Below are 20,072 nucleotides of genomic sequence, written 5' to 3'. Positions count from 1 at the left end.
TTTAAAGAGTCGTGTTTATGCTAGCAAGCCTCGTAATTTGATCGAGTTGAAGAACACAATTCGCCACGTAATCCTGACTATTGATCGAGCGATGTTAGAGCGTGTTATGGAGGATTTCATCTAGAGGATCGAAAACTGCATCTGCAACTGCATTATTTTCCATATTTAATTAGATTGTAAATAGCATAATACAGGCCTCATTTTCATGTTAATAAAATAGTATTTTCTTGCAAATTTCTTGTGTACCATTTAGTTCAAAATCGTCCTATTGCCAATTGTCACCCTTCACAGCCTTTTGAATAATCATGAAATAAATTCAAATGAATAAGTGATAAAATAATTTTTTGACTATAAAACGTTTCTGATACATTTTAGAGAAAAAAATTCAAATGAAAGTTGTAGATCTTAAAAAGTACTTTAATTTGCGAGTCTCTAAATTAAAACACATAAACAATTAACCGAGATCATTGCAAAAAACCTTGGTTTTTACAGTAATTTATAATAGTGTTAATAACTTTGGTATTTGCATAATGAGTTATTGAAGTGTGCTAAATCTCAGCTAGATCGACCAAATAGTTTGTAAGTTATTCAATTTGTTTAACCCTGAGAGCAATTATTTAAACAACCCTACTTGCCCAAAGAGTTATTCTAGAGGTATTTAGCAGATCGCAATCGATTCTTTAAGGCTTCAATTTTAAGGTTAATTAAAAACATTTTATCAAAATTTTTATTTAAAAAACCGTAAGGGTCACTTACTTGTAAGTAGACCCACTGAAAAATTTTTGAACAAATACAATCTTAAAAAAAAAGAACCTTCAATGACATTTCTTCACTTAATTTTTTTTTTAAATCATATTTCCATTGTTTATTAATATTAATAGCTAAAAATTAAACAGATTGTAAACGAAGATCTAAAATTTTATGATCCATTTTATGAATGGCATACAGCTATAGATGGCGCTGAAAAATTTGCAATATTTCGCTTTTTATGGCTAGCAAAAGCTTGATTTTTTTTTTTAAATTGCGGTAGCTCTATAACATAATAAGAACTGTGCTATTTTCACCACCCGGAAAATTGAAAAATCTCAAAAAAATCAATTGGTTAAATTTTTCCATTAAAAAGTTGAATTTTACTATTATTTCGTAAGAAATATTTAAATTTTATTAATTAATGTACAGTATTTATATAAATAAATAATAATAATAATTATTTTTTCTTGTAAAGCATAAAAAGATTCGTTTCAAAATTTATTTTAAAACCATTTATTCAGAGAGTGTAAAAACTTCTTAAAAAATAAGTAGTTTTTTATTTTAATTCAAATAAACACATTTGAAGTATAATATATCAATATGTATATATATATATACAATCAAAGAGAGAGAAGAATGGAGAGAAGTCACACCAGAAACTGTAAAACGAAACCCAGAATGGGATGATCCCCACACAAAAAGGATCTTCAAGTGAAAACAGTATATATATATATATATATATATATATATATATATATATATATATATATACATATATATTTAAATATATATAAATCTGTAGGAATATCAGGTATAGTGGTCTATAATAAAAATCTTTGTTTTTTTCTAAGACTCAATATTTCGCCATTTATTTTATAGCTTCATCAGGAGTAAACTGTAAAACAATTAGAAACATTACAAACAAATGATGTACAAATAGATTTAAAAAACACTCACACAAATTAAAAGATTTCACAAATAAAACTAACATTGAAGTATGTCAACTTGTGAATGTCAAGATTAAACTGTCCTAAACACGTTTGCCACAGCAGTACGATAAAAAAATTAAAATTTCAAATGTACAAATAAAAACAACAATAAAATAAAGGAAACGTTAGAAGAATGATATTTCTTTGATGAATTATTAAGGTTAATTGTTATTAAGGTGAATGTTAGCTATTTTGAATATTTATAAATTTTGTTCAATACATTACAATATAAGTTACTTAATTGTCCAGTGTCTGTTTTATAATTTAATGTGTTTTTATTTTTGTTTATGAGATACATCTCAAGAAATAATCTACTTTTGCAGTTATCAGTCTGTGCCAAAATGCGAGCATTGTTATAGTCAAGCATATGACCGGTATTTTCATAGTGCTCAACTACTGCACAAGTATTTTTTCCCAATCGGCAATCACTTTTATGTTGTGTGATGCGTTGTTTTAGCCATTGTGATGTTTGGCCAATGTAGCTATTTTGACATCCTAGACACGATATTTCATAAAAAACATTACTTTTATATAGGGTTGGTACTGGGTCTTTGATTTTTGAAAATAGTTGTTTACTGTTCATGGTATTATATTTAGCTATACTAATATTAGGAAAAATTTTGAATGTGGATATGACAGAATGAGTTAGACCATTAAAAAGGGGAGTTTTTTTATATTTAATTGATTTGTTGTTAGAATCATGAACCGGACCATCATAGAAATTACTGCTGTAAATCAGTTTTTTCAAAATTTGTTTAGGATAGCCGTTGTTACGAAAAATTTTGTATAATATGTCCAGATTTTTTTGTAAAAAGTTGTCATCAACAATGGACATTATCCTGTTTTTCATACCTAGTACGGTATTTCACGGTAATTTATATACCTGCCTGATGCTGTCAACTTTTGGTACCAATTCAATGTCAAAATATTGTCATTTGTTGTTATTACAATTGTGTCTAAAAATGATATACTAAAATTTGTCTCAGTTCGAATTGTAAACTGAAGATGTTTATTAAATGAATAAAAAATGTTTGAGAACTAAATGTTCGTAATTATTATTTATTGAAATTTCTTAGTAGCTGATGGAAAGTTCGTAAGAAAATATTGCATGTTCTTTAAATTGAATGCAAAAATCAGTAGTTACTCTCAACTACAGGTGAAGACATGGATTAACTTAGATTCGCCCAGATGATTGAAAAAAAAATATGATACCACACCATATTATTCGCCCAGATAAGTGGAGATACTAAGATTATGGTAACTTACAGTAATTCCTGATGACTGCTGCACTAATTCACTAAAGTTAATTTACTTTATTATAATACTTTACTTGTATCAAGCACTGAAGTTAATTAAAATTAAAGGTACTCTATACCAATATTTAGTCTAATATGATATTAGATCAAAAAACTCAAATATACAAGTGTATACACACTTAGAAAGAAAATGCACAGAGAAGGTAACACAGAGACGATAATATGAGCGAACGTCTTTACTCATAGATCGCCCTACCAAAAGTAAGTCTTTTCTCAACGAGTGCCCATCCCGAAGTGGTCTCCCTTCTGCAAAAATTTTCCAAACTACCAAAGAAATGTGGGGTATCTCCCCCTCAAAAACGACAGATCAGCCTGTAGTATTTCTAAGAAGGTAAAAATACCGAAAAGTTCGAGTTAAATAAGGGTACCAGCAATTGAACATAAGAAAATTAAAATCCTTTGGATTATGTTATTACAGAAAGAAAACATTACTACGTGCCCGACGATATTTATCAAATTTATCATAAAGAAACCCGGCCTTAAAGCCGGAAGGAATTAACCGAGGATTACCTAAACCGTCCTTTTTAATAAGTCGGTTATTCCGTATTTTGAGGTAGTCGATAGTTTCAATAAAATTTTTGCCTCTGTTAAACCGACCATAAGCGTATCAGCACGGGGGTACAAGAATTAACAATAATTTAATATTTTAATCACAAAAAAAATGTTACAGTACTGCTGTGAGAAACGTGCTTAGTAAAGTTTAATCTTGACATTCAAAAGTTTACATACTTCAATGTTAGTTTTATTTGTGAAATCTTTTAATTTCTGTGAGTGTTTTTTAAATCTATTTGTACATCATTTGTTTGTAATGTTTTTAATTATTTTACAGTTTACTCCTGAATGAAGCTATAAAATAAATGGCGAAATATTGAGTCTTAGAAAAAAACAAAGATTTTTATTATAGACCACTATACCTTATATTTCCTACAGATTTATAAATTATTTTTTGGTCGAAATAATCACTTTTAATATATATATATATATATATATATATATATATATATATATATATATATATATATATATATATATATATATATATATATATACAAGCTATACGCTTCCGAAGAAGCTGAAGCTGTTTTCACTTAAAGACCCTTTTTGTGTGGGGTTCATCCTAACTCGATGGGTTCATCCCATTCTGGGTTTCGTTTTATAGTTTTTGGTGTGACTTCGCTGTTTCCACTACTTCTCTCCATTCTTCTCTCTCTTTTTAATTTAATAATAATAAATTTATTAATATATTTTTCCTGGATTTTCCGAGGTAAAACTAGACTAGACCTTATTATTTTCTCGTGCTACACCAGTTAAAAAAAAAAAAATAAATAAATGTACTGCCTAGATATTGCAAATTTTTCCAGCGCGAAAATCCACCACGAATTTCCTTCAATTTGGAGTTCCATTCTTAAAAAAACGGAGCTCGGAAAGTTCTCCCTTCAATTTTAATGGGTTATAAATTTTTACACCTTCTCTGTATATGCCATCTATAAATTGGATCATACAACTTAGATCTTTACTTATAATCTATTTAATTTTCAGCTCTTAATGTTAAAACACAATAAAAATCTCATTTTCATAAAGAAATGCTATCTTGGTTTCTATTGGCCATAGAAGGTTCTTTTTTTTTAAGATTATGTTTTTTTACCAGCTTTTCACTGAGCCTACTTACAAGCGCGTGACAAAAAATATCAAAGTTAATAATAATGTTTATCCGCTAAAAATCAGTCCTTTTCAAACGGTTTTTTATTAATATTTTGATAAAATTTTGAAGTTTTTTAATATATCTTAATGAAGCCTTAAAGAATCGATTGCGATCTTCTAAATAGGTACCTCTAGAATTTGGAAAATACCTGTTTGGGCAAGTACGGTTGTTTAAACAATCGCTCTCGTAGATAAACAAATTGAATAACGTACAAACTATTTAGTCGATCTAGATGAAATTAAGCAAATATCTATAACTCACTAATTGCCATAATTTCTAGTAGTTATATTATATAGTCATTATTAAAAAACCAAAGTTTTATAAAAAAAAATAATGATTTTTTTAAATATCTCGGTTAAATGTTTCTGTAATTTAATTTAAAAACTCGCAAATTAAAGAACCGTTCAAGATCTACAACTTTTTTTCGAATTTTTTTCTAAAATGCATAAAAAACGTTTTATAGGCAAAAAAAAATTTTCACTTTTTATGATTGTTTAAACAAATAAAGCAAAATCAACTGTACATTTCAAGGATTTGCCATAATCTACCCCTTAAATATCTTTTAAACCCTTTAAACCCTGTAAAGATTTTTACGTGAAATCGATGATTTTTTCACAGATATACTGGGGTAGGCAATGTTTTGATAAGGCTTGGTAACACCATAAATACAAAAATTGGCAAAATAATTCATTTGGCATTCAGAAGATCTATCATGTCATAAGGAAATTGTTTAAGAGCATACAAACTAAACTTTGTAGCCAATCAAACATAAAACCTCAAGATAATTTAGACCACCTAATATTTTAAAAATAAAAAAAAAGTAATTTTCAGTGATTGATTTATAAAACGATCTTTTATCAAATGTCGCTTGTTCCATCAACGAAGAATACATATATAACGTTCATTAAACAGTAGACGTTTAACAAAAAATGGTCCAAACCAGTCACAAGCAATAAATCTTAACTTACCTAATCAATACCAAAGACAAAAACCCGTTCTGTAACGTTATTGCGGAAACCAAGAACATAAAAGCATTCCTAACACTTCCCATTGATCTAATAATGTCAAACTTTAGCCTTAACTAGTTTAATTCATTATTATTACTGGACCAGTCCACCTTATTTGGTTAAAGCAGGTTAATCGAGAATGGTACAGTCTTCTACCGACGAACACAGGGACGAAACGTATTATGAGCGTTTATAAAATGGGTTTGTGGTATAAAATTATTTGTAAAATATTGTAGGTCACCAGAAAGTACCGATCTTTTTTACTGTAATATATTAAAACTATTATTTTTCTCTTAGTACGTGATTTCCCTTAATATTTTCATCATTGTAAAAATATTAGTTACAATTAGTATAAGCTATCAAAGGAATCTTCTTCTAATTTTGCCTTGTGGTTTTCACAGAAGGTTGGCTACAATTCCAGCAATATGTCCGTGAATTTAAAAGTTCCTTATGGTACACTTGAAATTTTCGTGGGAGCTATATGCGCTTTGTGTATTTTCCCGCGTTTGACTCCGCGTTGAATAAGTCTGGTTTTCATAAAAACCATTATTTTGACGACGTTTCGGCAAGGTCGCACTTGCCATTGTCAAGTCAGGTACTAACGCTTCTTGTTGGTGCTTGAAGCAAACTGACTCTCCTGGGATGGTTGATTCTGCTGTCCTGTTTTAGGCTTTTGCCTCTTCAGGACGTGTTTTTCTTTGTAATGGATGTGTGCTGGCACTGGATTTTGATGTTGTATCCACTGGTGGGCGGTGTGTTTGTTTGTTGGTTGGTTGTTGCTCCCAGCTAGTCCTGGACAACCGGGGGCGAAAGGCATGTAAGTGAACGGTTCTTTTCAGAATTTATTGAATCTAGGCTCTCCTGGTCGATGCGGTCACTTATATATCCGATCGAGGCGTGCCTTTTTTGAACGGTCCTTGACAAAGCTTCTTGTTATTGAAGTTATTGTCTACTATGTGTAGGTAGACGCGTTCTGATATATTTTTAACTTTTTCTTTAATACCGTTTTCCATAGCATCATCAGCAGGTTGAAAGCCTTTGAGCATCATCTCGTTGGTTTAGACTGTGGGGATTTTTTCTATTTCTATTGATTCTCTGATTTCGCGTTTTCTTTTAATTTCAATGTTAGCTAGCATCGTAGTTTGGTTCAAGTTTATTGTATGTCCTGTGTTTAAACATATTGTGCAAGGGACGACCTCTTTTCTCTTCTTTCGATGACACTTCGATGTTCTTTTCATCTAACATTGATTCTTAGGTTACAAAGGCTCATAATGCTCAAGAAAGAATTAAGGATCCAACAGAAGACGCAAAACCGATTGCAAAAGCCATTCTATCATATGTAAATGACACAACAGAGAAAATAGGTATAAAGAGTGCTAAGAAAACACAAAATAGAAACGACGATTTAATACCGACAGAAAAATCTCAACTATTTTACCATCCGCCAAAACAAAAATATCGTTAGAAAATCAAGAAGTATACGAGATTCCATGTGATGACTATGACAAATCGTACATTGGACAGACACATGGCAAGTACGACCTAGCCGAAACGCCGTTAAAATAATGGTTTTTATCAAAATTAAAAAGTCTATACTCTCAGCATCCCTTAGTCCAAGAAATCCATAGGACTTACAGTGCACTCGCTTTTCAAGGTGTAAATGTCACGACCATCTGGCTACCATCCAATATCGGCATCCCCGGTAATGAAAAAGCAGACCAAACAGCCAAGCAAGCTTCTTGTGTAAACCGTCAATCCTCAAAAGCCCAACATATTCAAATCCATAATGACCTAAAGCAAATTTTCAAGCAATAACAGTATCATACCTGGCAAACCCACTAAAGAGTGCATTACATGAGATCCGGCAGACTGTTGAAAAATTTGAATTCCAACTATCTTTAGAAACGAAAAAGCTGTCATCCGAAGATTAAGAATAGGACATACCCGATTCACACATGAATACCTAATGAAGTCCGAGCCGAAGCCCAATTACCAAATCTGCTCAAGTGCACAAACTGTGAAACACATCCTGATCGAGTGTCCCCAGTACGCAAAACACAGAGTGCAACATAAACTTAAGTCTAATATCAAAGACGTTTTAAACTCACGCGATCAAGTTTTTAACCTAATTGGTTTCTTGAAAGACATTCAGTTGTTCAACAGAATATGACCCCTTGTTTTCTATGTACTTTCTTCTTAAAGTGCCTATCCGTTCCGGACGTTGGCGATCATCACGGCTATCTTCACTTTGCTTATTGCAGCGCGGAACAGTTCAGTGGTAGTCGTGTTATACCACTTTCGCAAATTTTGAAGCCAGGAAATGCGTCTTTTTCCCGGTCCTCTCTTACCATTTACTTTCCCTTGGAGAATCAGCTGGAGAAGGCCGTAACGTTCTTGATTTCTCATTACATGACCTAGATATTCCAACTTTTTAGTTTTGACGGTCATGAGAATTTCACATTCTTTCCCCATTCTACGCAGGACCTCCACATTAGTAACTCTGTCAACCCAGGATATACGTAAGATGCGCCTATAACACCACATTTCGAAAGCTTCGAGCCTATGTACTTTACTTATATTATATTATTTAGTCATAGGTTCTAAGCTTATAGATTAACTTGATTAGCAATTAGTTACATGTGCTTATTGTAATTATTGCACACAATATTGTTTGTGTTAATGGTCATTACAGCCGAGACACATTAATTTAAATAAAAAAAACTTATTCAATGCAGAGTCAAACCTGGAAAGCATATATATTTACGAAGTTATATCTAATTTTGAAGGATAGAGTGGCAAATATTTCATCTCGAGAAGTGCACTTCTTTCGTTTTCTATTCTGCTAAATTTTTCTGTTTCGGGATTTAAATCTTCCGTTGACATCCTTCCTACCCAACACCCTTATTTTACACTGAAGAATACCACTCTCCTTTGTTACTGCATTATTGAGCTTTTGGGGTCCCTTCTGTCTGTTGGTTTTTATCATAAAAATTTCATAAGGTTTTTATTTAATACTTTGGAATTACTTGTTTTGATTTTTGAACAAAAATAAGCATAATCCCATTTTATATTTATACTGCCATATGCCTTGTAGGAACGTGGTCGTCATTTTTTTTTATTTCAAGCTTACTTGTCCATCCCACAGGAATTTAAAATAATTATCTTACCAACCAGAGTATGCGTTTGAAAAATACAAGCTCGCACACTATTCCACTATTGCCCCTCAGTGTAGGAGTCCAGCTCAAGTGGCGCTGGGCTCTCATAAAAGTCCTCTTGGATAATGAATAAATAATTTTAATTTAGAGAGTTTATACAAGGTAAGTGTGATTGTTTATTTTCCTTTGGTTATACAACAGTTAAGAAAAAGGTTAAATCTACTTGTCTTATTTTTTACATTTTTTTATTTTTTTAAACAACTCCTATAACATCAAGGATCCTCCGAATTTTCCTTATCTCTCATTTAGTTATCCAAAAGAAAGATGACTCCCTTTTCTTTACTTTGATTTTTTTATAATCTACTTCCTTTTACTAGTTAGTATGATTCTTTTTTAATTTACTTCTGGTGTTTTTCTTAAATACCTTTTGGCGTTTTAAGCCATTAAAACGCCAAGCTTGGCTACTGGGTATTGGCTAGTTGGTTTGGAAGTGAAGAGAAGAAAGGGTGGAGAGCTTTGGGTTTGGGAATGGTATCCCCGGGGATGGGAGGCTGGGGATATCCATGGGCTCGAGTGGGCAGGTGTGCTATTCCTGACGTAGATATATCTTCTGCCGGAATTACAGAGAAATGTCCACCCTCTACTGCTTTTTTAATATATATATATATATATATATATATATATATATATATACAAAAAAATGTGCACTCGTAAGTGAATGGGATATTTTCGGTCAATTTGGAGATAAAATAGACAAGAGTTGTGCTACTTTATCTATTTATTGAAGACGTTTCGCCCAATGTTCATTGGGCATCATCAGTTCATCTAAAAAGTATTATAAGCGATACATCTATATGAAAAACAATTAAGTAAATGATCTTACCTTTAAAAGATCTGTAGCATTAAGATGTTATTATTGTGAAGAAACATCAAATATTAATATATTAAATAAATCAGCAAAAAAAACACAGAAATACAGAACGCCGGAAGATTCCCAATTAAAGTAATTTTATATTAATTTTTTTTTTAAATTTAACTTTTGAAAACATTGATTGATTCTAAAATCTATCAAAAAATTGTCAATTTTGAAATGTTATATTAACAAAGGCAAGGCTAGGGATCTTGACTGTTATGATCATATCATGCAAAATAAAGTATTTGAAAGCTTGAATGTCAGAACTGACAATCAGCTGGTGAGATTTAAGGAAAAGTTTTGTAGATGCCAACATAAATGTTATGATATAATAAAAGAAGTTGAAGAAGAAACAAATAATTTAAAAGTAGAATACGGAAGAATCAATTTTGTAGTATTAGTGCATGGTAAATTTGGCTTAAGTTGCTGATATCAGTTCTCTTATTTAATGCATTAGGTTGTTTTAAAATATGACACATCTCCATAAACTGTCTCTTATTAAGGTTACGTTCTCTACAGAGAATTTTAACATCATCAAAATTTACAGTATGTTTGGTGTTGATTGCATGTTCTGCAAGGGCACAAGTATGTTTAGAAAGTTTAATGTCACTATGATGTGAAGTAAGGCGTCCTTTAAGGGAACGGCCAGTTTGACCAATATAACATGCATCATATTCAGAACAGGGTATGTGATAGACTACATTCACTTGTTCCAAAAAGGAAAGAGGTGTTTTAATTATAGAAAATAAGTTTCTGACAGTCTTAGCATTATTGATAGCAATCTTAACCGGGATATTGTTATGTTTGTACAATTTAATAAGCTTTTCAGTAACATATGGGAAATAGGGTAGTGAAGAGTAATGGGTGGTGGAAGTTGCAATGTTAGGAGAAAGTAGAGTACTGTTGTTCATAATATTATTAGAAATCATTCTAAGTTGATCACCATTAGGTAAATCATCAATAGAAGACCCAAAACTTGTTGAAAAAAGGTATTTATTTATGAGAGATGTAGGGTAAGAATTGTCAGATAGTATACTTCTGAGTAACAAAAGAGAATCCCTTTTGTTATCAGGATGTGTCAACCTATGTAGCCTACAGCTGAGTGCTTTTATACGATTTAATTTGTATTTGAACGGATGGCAAGAATGATAGTTAAGAAACCTATTACTAGCTATAGGTTTCCTGTACCAACTTGTACTTAGTGTATTGTCACTATTTCTAAAGACACGCATGTCTAAGAAAGGAATACTATTGTTAGAAGGATCCTCGAGTTCATAAGTAAACTGTAAGTGAGGATCAAAATCATTAAAAATCGATAAGGTAGACTCTACTTTGTCAAGGGGTAAGGCTAACAAAAGGCCATCAACATACCTTTTAACAAAAGGGATATGGAAATCTATAAGACCCAAACATTCAGATATCAAGTCATCAAGGACAAAGTTAACAAGGATGGGAGATATGGATGAACCCATTGGTGTACCAAAAATTTGTAAGTAATATTTATCATTGAAAACCAAAAAATTAGTGTCAAACACCAATTGCAAAAGCTCTGCAAATACGTCCCAGGAAACGGGGGAGTTTGGTTGGATAGTGTTCCAATGATTCCTTAAAGAAGTGAGAACACTAAAAAAAGGAAGGTTAGTGAAAAGTGATACTACATCAAAGCTCACCAAAATGTAATTAAGTGGTAATTTAAAATTGTTAATAAATGCACTAAATTGAAAAGAATCAAAAATATTATAAGAATTGTGATAATCATAGGATTTAGATAGAATATCAGTTAGAAATTTAGCAATGTGTATATTTGGTGAATTGATAGAAGAAACAATAGGTCTCATACTAAGAGTTGGTTTATGTATTTTAGGTAAACAGTAAAATCTCGGTGAATAACCATCATAGTTATGCAGAGATTTAGCTATGGTTTGGTTTATGACCTTAATATCCTTCAAATGCGTAACAAACTTGTTTATTCTATTAGTAAACTTAGAGCAAGGGTTAGAGGGAAGGAGTTGATAATAACGACTATCGTCCAACAAGGACTGGCTGAGAGATATGTATTGATCTCTATCCATGAGAACTGTGGTATTACCTTTGGAGAACCTTATCGCTAGTGAGGACCAAAAGGTTTGGGTTTTTTTTTTAATTGGGAATCTTCCGGCGTTCTGTGTTTCTGTGTTTTTTTTGCTGATTTATTTAATATATTAATATTTGATGTTTCTTCACAATAATAACATCTTAATGCTACAGATCTTTTAAAGGTAAGATCATTTACTTAATTGTTTTTCATATAGATGTATCGCTTATAATACTTTTTAGATGAACTGATGATGCCCAATGAACATTGGGCGAAACGTCTTCAATAAATAGATAAAGTAGCACAACTCTTGTCTTTTTTATCTCCAAATTGACCGAAAATATCCCATTCACTTACGAGTGCACATTTTTTTGTATTAAATTAAACGGTCATATTCCTTAAAGATATATATATATATATATATATATATATATATATATATATATATATATATATAATATACATAATCTCAAATTAGTGCTTATATGAATTCTACAACAGGTAATCAAAACCGATCCCTAAATAAAAAAAGAATGAATTAATAGATATTCGTATGACCTAAGGTAGAAGCTTATAGAGAACTGTTATTAAAGATGCCGATCCTGTATCAAAATAAAAGCATAAACAATGAAAGTGATTAAAAAAAAACGATATTTGTGACTTTTTAAACTTTAAAAAAAATTTTCAATATTTCATATTGCCCATATGGCAATTTTTCCTCACTTTTAAAATATTCATTTTTGTCTATTTTGACTGGCTTAATTTAAAGCAAAGACACTCGATCTAAACTAAGTGAAAGTATGTAGGTACCTGCTGTGACATATTTGCTATATAAACATAGTTATCTAACCGCTAATGAGAATACATACCCAACTTTGTAATTAAATATTAGATTTAGTGTGTTCGATTAAGTATGTACACACATATGTAAGACTTATTTAGAGAGAGGAAAGAATTTTATCCTTATACGAAGTGTTTAAGCCAAGCCTGAGAAAATATAGAATAAAATAAATTACTGATTAAAATAAGAAGAAAATATATAGCAAAAAGGGGACTATTTGTTGATTTGGTCTATTTTTCAGTATTAAAGGTTAAGGAAACTGGTTTCTGTTTGAAACAGTTATTATAGCGAATTTAAGTGATTTTGAGTACTTCTTCTTCTTCTTCCTCAGATTTTTCCTTTTTATGGGTCGCTGGCCCTTACTTTTCTTCGCCACTCATTTCTGTTCATCGTGTTTTCATTTAAAGCTTTATCTATCAAGTCCTCTGCCACACAGTCCATCCATCTTCTCCTCGGTTTACCTCTACTTTTCTTTCCATCAACTTCTAACAAATCTATCCTTCGTCCTACATAGTTCTCATTTATACATCTGATCTTCACTAAACCATTGCAATCTTTATTGATAAACCTTTTTTGAGACTGTAGTCACCCCAAACCAGCTCTTTCCCTAATCACGGCGTTCTTGATCTTGTTCCTTTTAGTTTTACCCAACTTCCACCGTAAAATTTTCATTTCAGCTACCTTCATGTTTATTGTCCAACGATATGTTTATGCAAAGATTTATTTTATTTTAGCATCAGAAACTAATCTTAAATTTTTACTTACCGTCCAACCGCCATCAGCGATTTCTTGTTCGCAAAATACTTTCAAAAACCAGTACGTAGTTCCCCGAATTTGAAGGTAGTAGATCCCGGAACTTCTCATTCCAGCGCTGAGAAAATCTACACAGGAGTAACCCTAAAAAAAAATTTAAGTAGGTATTATGTTTAAAATAACAACATTTGTTATTGCAAAATAAAACTATAAGAAAAGATTCTTGCGATTTTCACAGGACCTCCGTTTGGTACTGAAAAAATCACCGCGATGTTTACTAAGACACAAAGTCGACTGTTTTGTTTGTTCAAAAATATTTAAGAACATATATTTTTAACATATTTAAAATACCAGTAGAATACTTTTTGATAATTAAGATAATTTTTTTTAATAGAAGGCGATTTAAACTGCCATCATTTTTTTTAGGGAAACAGTTATAAAGATGTAGATGCAAAAAATCTGTGATATTCCGGGTTTGATACCGCGTTGAATAACTTTTTTAAGATAAAAGTTTAAGATAAAATTCCATCCAGTTCGCCAAGAAATTGTAACCAATAAACAACAAGCGCTTGCCCGTTAACTCCATATGTCCAACTCATTGATATTTCAACCCTGTTACGAAAAAAACAAGATGATGCAGCGAGTTTTACTTGCTTTTAGTTCTCCAACACCCGACCATATTTCCAGAATTACAAGACATAACTTAATAAAAAGGATTCATAAATGTTTAGAAGAAGTAGGTGCTAACTTTGAATACTTATTATAAAAACTTTATTTGTTTAATATTACATTTTGTTATTTTAGATTTTAAGTTACCTAATTCTCTAACTCCACCTCCGGTAAGTGCTGTATGGATTGAGTACGGATAAAGGAGGAGGGTTGAGGCGATAGGTTAGCAACTCATCCCTTGTCAAAAAAAAATATATGCTAAAAATTTCAACCAAAAGCCTCGGAATACAAAGGATGGATCAAAACAAAGACGACCAATGCAACAAAAAAGGAAAATGATATTGGCTACATGGAATGTACAAGAACCAAACAAGCAGAAGTATTCAAAGAATTAGCGGAAAGAAAAATAGATATATGTATTCTCACCGAGACCAAGAAAAAGGGAAAAGAAAATAAATAGATAGGAGAATATATACATATCTACAGTAGAGTGAGTAAAGATACCTGAGCTAAGAGAGGAGTCTCTATTGTCATTCGAAAAAATCTTAAAAACAATATTAAATCGTGGACCGAAGTAAATGAACAACTGCTAATACTGGAAATAAAAAAGAATGGGCATAACATCGTAATTGTCGGAGTGTATGCCCCAAATGAAGATGCAGATCAAGAAAATAAAGACGATTTCTACAACAAGATGAATGAAATACTCTCTGAAGTTAAAGAAAACTGTGAAATCTTTATACTAGGAGATTTAAACGGAAGAGTAGGGAGAGAACAAAATAACAGAGTCGTAGGAAGATATGGGGAACAAATAACCAACAACAACGTAATGCGTCTTAGAGATTTTTGTGAAATAATGTCTCTCAAAATTATGAATGGCTTTTTTCAACATAGAGACATCCACAAATTTACATGGATACAACCTACTAGGAATCTGCGCTCGATAATTGACTATGTAATCCAACGTCAAACTTCCAAGCTGAAAACAACTGACGTAAGGGTATACCGTGGATCAGGTTGTGGATCCGACCATCATTTACTAATGGCCTCAGGCCTAATAACACTCAGGTACAGAATATAGAAAAGGGGCAAGAAGTAACATCCCCTAAATATAACATAAAAAGCTTAAAAGAAGATTCAATAAAATTTCTTTACAAATTACGACTGGCCACAAAATTACAAAATGTGGATCGAGAAAATATATTAGCGGAAGAATTATACCAGCAACTTAAAAAATGCATTCATGAGACTGCAAGTGAAGCTTTGTGGTATAAAGATAAACATGAAACAAAAAATCAAGAATGGTGGTCGGAGAATATGCAAACGTTAGTAGATAAAAAGAAAACTGCTTATCAGAAATGCATGTCAACGAGAAAGGAGGAAGATTACAACATATATAAAAAATTAAATCGAGATGTAAAAAGAGAAGTAGTGAAAAGTAAAAATGAGATGTGGGATCGAAGAAGTGCAGAGGTGGATAGGAATATGGGTGGAACAAGAGTTGGCAAGCGTGGAAGGTGATAAAGTCTCTCCGGAGGGAAGGAAAGGAAAAACCTAATTTACAGTTAACATATCTAAAATAGTGGAAACACCATTAAGAGGTCTTACTGAGAGAGAATAGAGGTAAATTCCAAGAGATCGAAATAGAAGAAATATCCGAACATACACAAATAATTGAGATAACAACCGGAGGGTTAAGTGATGCCCTTAAAAGATCGAGAAACGGTAAAGCAGCAGGACCTGGTGACATCCCAATTGAGTTGGTAAAGTATGGACCAAAAATATTACGTAAGATGTTGGTTCAACTATTTAACAAATGCTTAAAAGGATAAAATATCTCTGATGATTGATATGTTGGATACATCAGCTCAATTTACAAGAAAGGAGATAAACGCATATGTTCTAATTATAGGGGAATAACTGTTATCAGCTCAGTGGGGAGTTTTTACGGCAGAATAATAAAAGAAAGAATATAATCAGATTACGAAGACATAGAAGAACAAAATGGATTTCGTGCAGGAAGATCGTGCACTGATGGTATATTCGTTCTGCAGCAGGTAATCGAAAAACGGAAGGCAAGGAATCTATTTACCCACCTATTGTTTGTAGATTTAGAGAAGGAATACGATACGATACCTTTAAAAAAACTGTTTCAAACATTAACGAAAGTAGGTCTCAGTAGAGAGTATGTGGATGCTATCGCAAATATATACAAAAATGCAATAAGTGTCGTTAAAGAAGGAAACTTTATATCTGAATCATTTCCAATAACAAAGGGGCTTAAACAAGGATGTTATCTATCTATACTATACTATAGTCTAAAAGAAAAAGAATAGAAGTAGTAGAAATGGATTTTCTAAGGAGAGCGTGTGGTGTATCCAAAAAAAGATCATATCAGAAATGAAGATATTAGAAAGAGGACAAATACTGTATATTCCAGTGTAGACAAAATTGAAACGAGACAACTAGTATGGTATGGTCACGTGAAACGAATGAATGAAGATAGATGGCCAAAGAAAGCTTTACATTACATATCACAAGAAAGAAAAAGAAGGGGAAGGCCTTCAGTTGTCTGGGAAGAAAATGTACGGCATATAATGAGAGATAGAGCCATCAAAGAAGACGAATGGATGGACAGAAAACGATGGCGGTCAAAATGCGAGAAGCGGCAGAGACTGTAAGAACTTCGCTTATATATATTATAAGTTATCTAATTAAATTAATACAAAATACTCCGTACGAAATTAAAACGGCACTTTTAGAAATGAAAAATAACCAATCGCCTGGCGATGACGGAGTTGGTATCGATCAAACTAGGTGGAAATAAAATTATACAGGCTTTGTCCAAGCAGCTTTTCACCGAATGCATCTACCAAGGAAAAACTCCATCTCAATGGAACAATGCAGTTATTATTTTATTACACAAGCAAGGAGACATAACAGATTTAAAAAACTACTGTCCTATCAGTTTGCTTTCACACATATTACACTTTTCACAAAAATTATCAAACAAAGACTGGACGCTAAATTAGACTTCTATCAGCCTAGAGAACAAGCTGGATTTCGATCGGGATACAGCACTTACGACCACTTACTACTGATGAAGAACCTGATAGAGAGGTCTGCAGAATACAACAAACCATTGGCACTGATATTTGTCGACTACGAAAAAGCATTCGATACCATAAGCCATCAAAAAATATTGAAAGCATTGACAGAATACCGAATAGACCATCGCTACACTAACATAATTAAATATGTATTATCTATCAAAATGCACAGCTAGCGTAAGACTATCTGAACAAGAAATAAATAAATTATGTATACAGCGAGGAGTACGGCAAGGAGACACCGTCTCTTCAAAGCTATTCACGACGCTTTTAGAACATACTTGTAAGAAGGCACATCTGTACGAGCATGGTATCAACATAAATGGAGAGAAGCTCAGTCATTTGAGATTTGCAGATGATATCGTCATTATAGCCGATCGTATGGAAGATGCAATAATAATGTTTAAAAACTTATATCAAGCATCCTTGGAGGTCGTACTAAAGATTAATTTGAACAAAACGCAAATAATGACTAATGAAATATTGTTGTTGATGAAAGGGATATTGTGCAGACCACATCGTATAAGTACTTAGAACATGAAATGCAGTTGTGCAGAGATAACCAAACATGTGAGCTCCTGGGCAGCGTTTGGTAATTTAAACTATGTATTTAAATCGGATCTACCCATAAACCTCAAAAGGAAAATCTTTGATCAATGTGTGTTACCTGTGCTCACTTATGGAGCGGAAACATTAAAACTCACAAAAAAGGTAGTTAATAAGATTCGCGTGACTCAGATGGCTATGGAGAGCGAGAAGTTGGGTATCTCTCTGAGAGACCGAATCCCAAACGAAGAAATACGTCTTAGAACAAAAACAACAGACGCCATCGAAAAAATCGTGTCGTTAAAATGAAATTCGGCAGGACACGTCGTCAGATTATCAGACAACCGATGGACAAAACGTATTTTAGAGTAAAGACCAAGGCAAGAAGCAATACGGAGTAGAGGACGCCCACCAACTAGATGGACTGATGATCTAAAGTGTTCTAGCAATAACTGGATGTAAGCCGCACAGGACAAGACTAGAAACAGACGGAAAGAGCTGAGGGAGACCTATGTCCAGCACTGGACGCATACAGGTTGATGATGATGATGAATGGAATATCTCAAAAGTGGTTGGATTTAGGTATAGGGAATACTGATATCAAATTAATTGGCTTAAAAAAATACAGCGGAAATTAAATAAAATACAGGGTGTTCTATTTAAAGTAAGCAACGTATAAACAATTTAAATTTTGCATGTTGGCGGCTAAATTTAAAACACCCTGTATGAAATATAAATATATATATATATATATATATATTATATATATATATATATATATATATATATATATATATATATATATATATATATATTGTTATGGTTTGAATTGGTCTAATAAACTCGATTTAATAAATACATAGACACGTAATGAGGGGATAGCGATATGAACTGCTAAGGCTGATAATACAGGGAAAGATAAGAGGAGGAAGGAGTATAGGAAGAAGGAGAGTGTCATGGTTGAAGTATTTAAGGGACTGGTTTAAATGTAGTTCTATAGAACTCTTCAGAGCTGCAGTAGATAGAGTAAAGATAGTGATGATGATATCCAACCTCCGATCGGGAGACGGCACTTAAAGAAGAAGAAGAAGCTATGATAAAGCAGGTAGATATAGATATTATAGCAATAGTCGGTTTTTAATAAACAATTATGATTTTGCGACGACGGAGGAGATTGTACTGTGTTCTGAAGTTCCGAAGAAACTGGTTGTTGGTTGCTCCATAGCCTGCAGTAAAAGTGAGCTTGCTTGTAAATAAATATTGTGTATAGTGTTTGATGTGTCTGTGGAATAAGCCAAAGGAGTAGTAACTGTTCAAAGCGAAATTTACATCCTGTAGTAAGGAAAACAGGTGTAGCATATATGTAGTGGTAATCTGTGAAGTGAAAATCCTTTCGATTAGTAAGAAAGTGTATTCCTGTGGGATAGGTGTTTATCCAGGAGGTGTTTTGGAGAAACTGAAGCAGCGTTAGTGGGTGTAAGTGACTTTCACCAGCTGAGGAGAACAGAGGTGTGTGAAGCATCAAATAATACGAGCACAGTCGGAAGAGAAAAGGAGCCAATAGAAAAATTGTGTAAATAAAAGGTCAGTCTGATATACAATAAAAAAGGACTTTCAACCATAGTTATAACAATATCATAACTAATTTAATTCTTTCAACATTTTGTTCAGCTGTTCGCTTTCATAATAAATATAAAATTTAATTAAGCGATCTTCTTTTTGATTACAAATCATAATAAGTATTGATAATTTGTGTATGAACATTAGAGAATTTTAACGCATAGGTTATATGTTTGGTTTAATTATAAATTTATTTGATTTTAATAAATTGAAAGTAATTTTTAAAAATTGTTTAATAATTTCTTATCACAAATTTATTTATTTTCATTTATTTTCCCATTGTCCATTTCTCCCTTAAAGGCAATAGTATAAATATTACTTTGAAGCCTCGTAGAAAAATTAACGATAAAAAATAGCCCTGAGATTAAAAATTAATTAAGAGAAATTTATTTGTTTTTCAAAATTAAGCATAAGGGAAATAAAATTTAAAAAACATCATAAGAGTCATAATTTGCAATTCATAATATATATATATATATATATATATATATATATATATATATATATATATATATATAAATTAATTTTGTCATTTTTTTACTTAAATTCTGTAGCAAGTTGTTTGGTTTTATGTGTTGACTGTACGTACACGTGAGAGTGAAATCACATTACGCGTTGAGCCCAATC

At 32.1% G+C, this 20,072-nt stretch overlaps 1 protein-coding gene across 2 annotated transcripts in view; it reads right to left on the bottom strand.

Moving 5' to 3' along the window:
• LOC140445208 (uncharacterized) overlaps positions 1-20,072 on the bottom strand; it is a 486,932-nt gene that overhangs the window by 26,205 nt on the left and 440,655 nt on the right. For both annotated transcript variants that reach the window (XM_072537099.1, XM_072537101.1), the window contains exon 3: positions 13,513-13,644. In XM_072537099.1, the coding sequence (XP_072393200.1) occupies positions 13,513-13,644 (132 nt within the window). The remainder of the gene's footprint in view (positions 1-13,512; positions 13,645-20,072) is intronic.

Source organism: Diabrotica undecimpunctata, chromosome 7, assembly GCF_040954645.1.
Source record: "Diabrotica undecimpunctata isolate CICGRU chromosome 7, icDiaUnde3, whole genome shotgun sequence".
Lineage (NCBI taxonomy): Eukaryota > Metazoa > Arthropoda > Insecta > Coleoptera > Chrysomelidae > Diabrotica > Diabrotica undecimpunctata.
The sequence above is the reverse complement of the archived record's forward strand: the minus strand, read 5'-3'. Positions and strand labels throughout refer to the sequence as shown.